Genomic DNA, 3,368 nt, shown 5'->3' with positions numbered 1-3,368 from the left:
GTGACCTGCCCAACCATGTTAGCTTCTTTCTTACCTTTTGTCCTATCTGGATCCGGTCCTCGCCTAACCTTGTGTCTGTGTCCTGGTTCTTAGGCGTTTTGAGCTTGTAAACTGAACAAATAGATTTCACACTCTTCTGCCAACCTGGATCATGAAGTTTAAGAGCATCTCTACAAAAAAATGAGTTTGAGAAACGAGGTGTACCTAGTAGAGAAAAATCTGGTGGTGATGCATGAGATTCGAGCCAGTTCTCACGATGGTTTGATGAGTAAGTGACCTGCCCAACCATGTTAGCTTCTGTCTTACCTTTTGTCCTATCTGGATCCGGTCCTCGCCTAACCTTGTGTCTGTGGTCCTGGTTCTTAGGCGTTTTGAGCTTGTAAACTGAACAAATAGATTTCACACTTTCGTCTGGATTGTCCTTTTGATTTAGTATGAATTCTATTGTCTCGTCTCCAATGGACATAGTAAGACGACCCGCTCTGACGTGGATGACGACATCTGCTGTGTTGAGAAAGGGACACCCTAGAATGATAGGCATGCTTGAATCTGGGTCTGCCATCTTACGGGGCAGATCATGTTGAAAAATGGCATTGCACTCTTTGGTTAATGCTATTGTCTCCTTCTCCAGTGTCTTCTTCCTAGCCAGAATATCCTTGAGAAATTTGGCATAAGAGGGCATTTGAGTGATTACCTCATGAAAAGGTATTGTGACCTCCAATTTCTTTATCATGTTCGTGAAGCGCTTAAACTGGCTGGCCTCTTTTTGTTGCACAAGTCGTGAAGGGAATGGAACTGGAGGAGGTCTGGGAGGTGGAGGAACATACTTTGGTTCTTCCTCACATGTCATCTTAACTGGAGTATCTGCAGACTGAATGTTAGAGGTGATCGCAGATCTAGAGTAAAAAGACTCACCTTTTTCAAGAGTAGGGGGGACGACATCCTCAAGTTGCTTCCCGCTTCTTAAGAACACTGCATTGCAGTGCTCTCTAGGATTTATCTCGGGTTTACCTGGAAGTGATCCTTGAGGTCGCGAAGGTATAGAGGCAGCAAGTTGAGCTATTTGATTATCGATAAGCTTGAAATGGGCGTCGGTCTTCTGTTGATGTTCACGCATCTCGGTGCGAATGACTTCTTGACCCTGCATAAGCTGTGTGAACATAGACTTAAGATCGAGGTCAAAATCTACCTGTGGTGGAGGCGGAGACGGAGCGTAATTCTGCTGAGATTGAAAAGGCGCTAGGTAGTGTTGAACGGCCTGATTCTGATGTTGTTGGAGAGATCGGGGTCGAGGTTGATGTCCTTGAGAAAGACCTTGATTAGACGGACCACCGAAATTTCCATGGGGAGTATTCAAGACGTTGGAAGAATTCGTGTACGAGAAGTTTGGATGATTCTTCCACCCCGAATTGGACACGTTCGAGTACAGGTTGTTATCTACATAGTAGGCGTCTTCGATCTTATACCCGTTGGCTGATGTGTCTAAGTCTGAGATCTGATGGGCATTCTCAACCTGCATTTTAAGTTTTGCCAATTCTGCACGTAATGCCTGAATTTCAGATAGACTTTCCTTACCTGCACGACTTTCTTTGAGGCTAACGTTTCTGATAAACTCGTGAGAGCGAGCACACTCATTGGCCATCTTGTTGATCTGTTGCTCTATGAAGTCGAATGACTTTTCGTTGAGGCTTCCTCCACATGCTACTCGAATAAGAACCCGAGTGTCCTCCTTTAATCCCTGCAAGAAAGTGGAAATAAGGTACCTTTTATCCCATCCATGGTGAGGACATGTTCTCTGGTATCCTTGAAAGCGATCCCAAGCTTCACGTAAGGATTCATCAGGTTCCTGCAAAAATGAGTTAATTTGTTGTTTCGCGAGCTGGGTCTTGCTAGCGGGGAAGAACCGCTGCATGAACTTTTCTTGCATCTGTTCCCATGAGCATATGGAATCTGGAGGTAGTGTGTAGAGCCATTCCAGAGCAGTATCCATTAAGGAGAATGGAAAGGCTATGAGCATGAGAGACTCATCGGTAACTCCGCGGACTGTCCTCACTGACTGGCATAGTAGCTTGAATCGAGTCAAGTGAGGGATCGGGTCTTCGTTAGGTTTACCTCTGAAAGCCGATGAGCTCAACATATTGATGAATGCCGGTTGAAACTCAAAATTGTTACGGTCGATATCAGGCCGGCGAATGCATGAGAATTGCTGAATGTACTTGGGCTGAAGGTATGCCCCATAAGTGTCATTGTTGTTCTCAGCAACTATAGCACGTTCCTCCATCTTTCTTTGTTGTCGTTTCTTCTTTCGATTGCGCTTAGCGGACTTCTCGATTTCACGATCAAGAGGTACTAGGTTATCAGACCCAGAACTTCTTTTCATACACTGGGAAACCTACACACCAGAAAGTAGAACGAACAAAAAAATAGATCAAGAAATTGAGGGAAAACAAAAAGGAAAAAGGATCTAGATTCAAAGGAATCTTTATCCTAGCGCTAAACTATTCCCCGGCAACGGCGCCAAAAATTTGATAACGCAAATCTAGGTATAGAAATAATGCTCAAGTGATAAAAACCTAGATACAGCGAAAACCGCAAGGATACGGATCAACTGTAGTACCAGGGTCGAACACAGGGAATAGTTAACACTAAAAACAGGACTCGACTAAGAATCAGATCAGGAAATAGCAGATGGAAGAGATGAATACCAAAAATAAAGCAATAAGTAAACAAAGTAAAATCAGATAATTAAACCACCGTAGCTTCGGGATAACCTTAACGCGCAGGCATTGTTTCTAAGGATGAAGAATCTACGAATATCGAACTCTAAACGGGGATCTCAAGTTCTAATATCAGATTTGGCTCTCTCAAGTCCTAAATCCACTATCCAATAATCTAACCTATCGATTTCTCAACCTAATAGATTAAAATATCAAACGCATTAACGATCACTATCACAGTTCCTAAACCGATTAACCTATCTCTCAATAGTCTTAATCAATTCATTCAATGAATTCGTTCCAAATCTAATTCCAACTCTCGTTGTAAATCAGAATCTAAGATCGATCAATCAACAGGCCAAGAAGATCAAAAGCAATAAACTCAATTCAATTAAACCGAAGAGTATCGATAACGTAGTCTCGGAAAATAAAAAACCAAACAAATCCCTACAAGGTTAAACCCCTAGCTACAGTGAAACGGCTACTCACTACCCATAACAACGAACGAGTTCAAATCAATAAGAAGAAACATAGAAACAGATAATGAAGACTCGCAGCGATCTCTCGACGACGATTCTTCAATCTCTGCTGCCGGGAAACTCCGTCTTGATTCTCTCTCGAGTTCTCTGGCTTTTCCTGTGATCTCTCGAT

General features: G+C 43.0%; 1 protein-coding gene across 1 annotated transcript; it reads right to left on the bottom strand.

Moving 5' to 3' along the window:
• Positions 1 to 34: 34 nt before the first annotated feature.
• LOC104818147 lies at positions 35 to 2,137 on the bottom strand (the record flags this gene model as incomplete). Its single annotated transcript, XM_010547601.1, has 2 exons — positions 205 to 2,137; positions 35 to 144 (listed from the first exon to the last, which is right to left on the bottom strand). Coding segments are annotated over exons 1-2 (2,043 nt in total), but the record flags the coding sequence as incomplete, so codon positions are not given.
• Between the last annotated feature and the right edge of the window lie 1,231 nt (positions 2,138 to 3,368).

This window comes from Tarenaya hassleriana, unplaced genomic scaffold (genome assembly GCF_000463585.1).
Source record: "Tarenaya hassleriana unplaced genomic scaffold, ASM46358v1 Cleome283, whole genome shotgun sequence".
In the NCBI taxonomy this organism is placed as follows: domain Eukaryota; kingdom Viridiplantae; phylum Streptophyta; class Magnoliopsida; order Brassicales; family Cleomaceae; genus Tarenaya; species Tarenaya hassleriana.
This window is presented reverse-complemented; position numbering and strand designations above follow the sequence as displayed.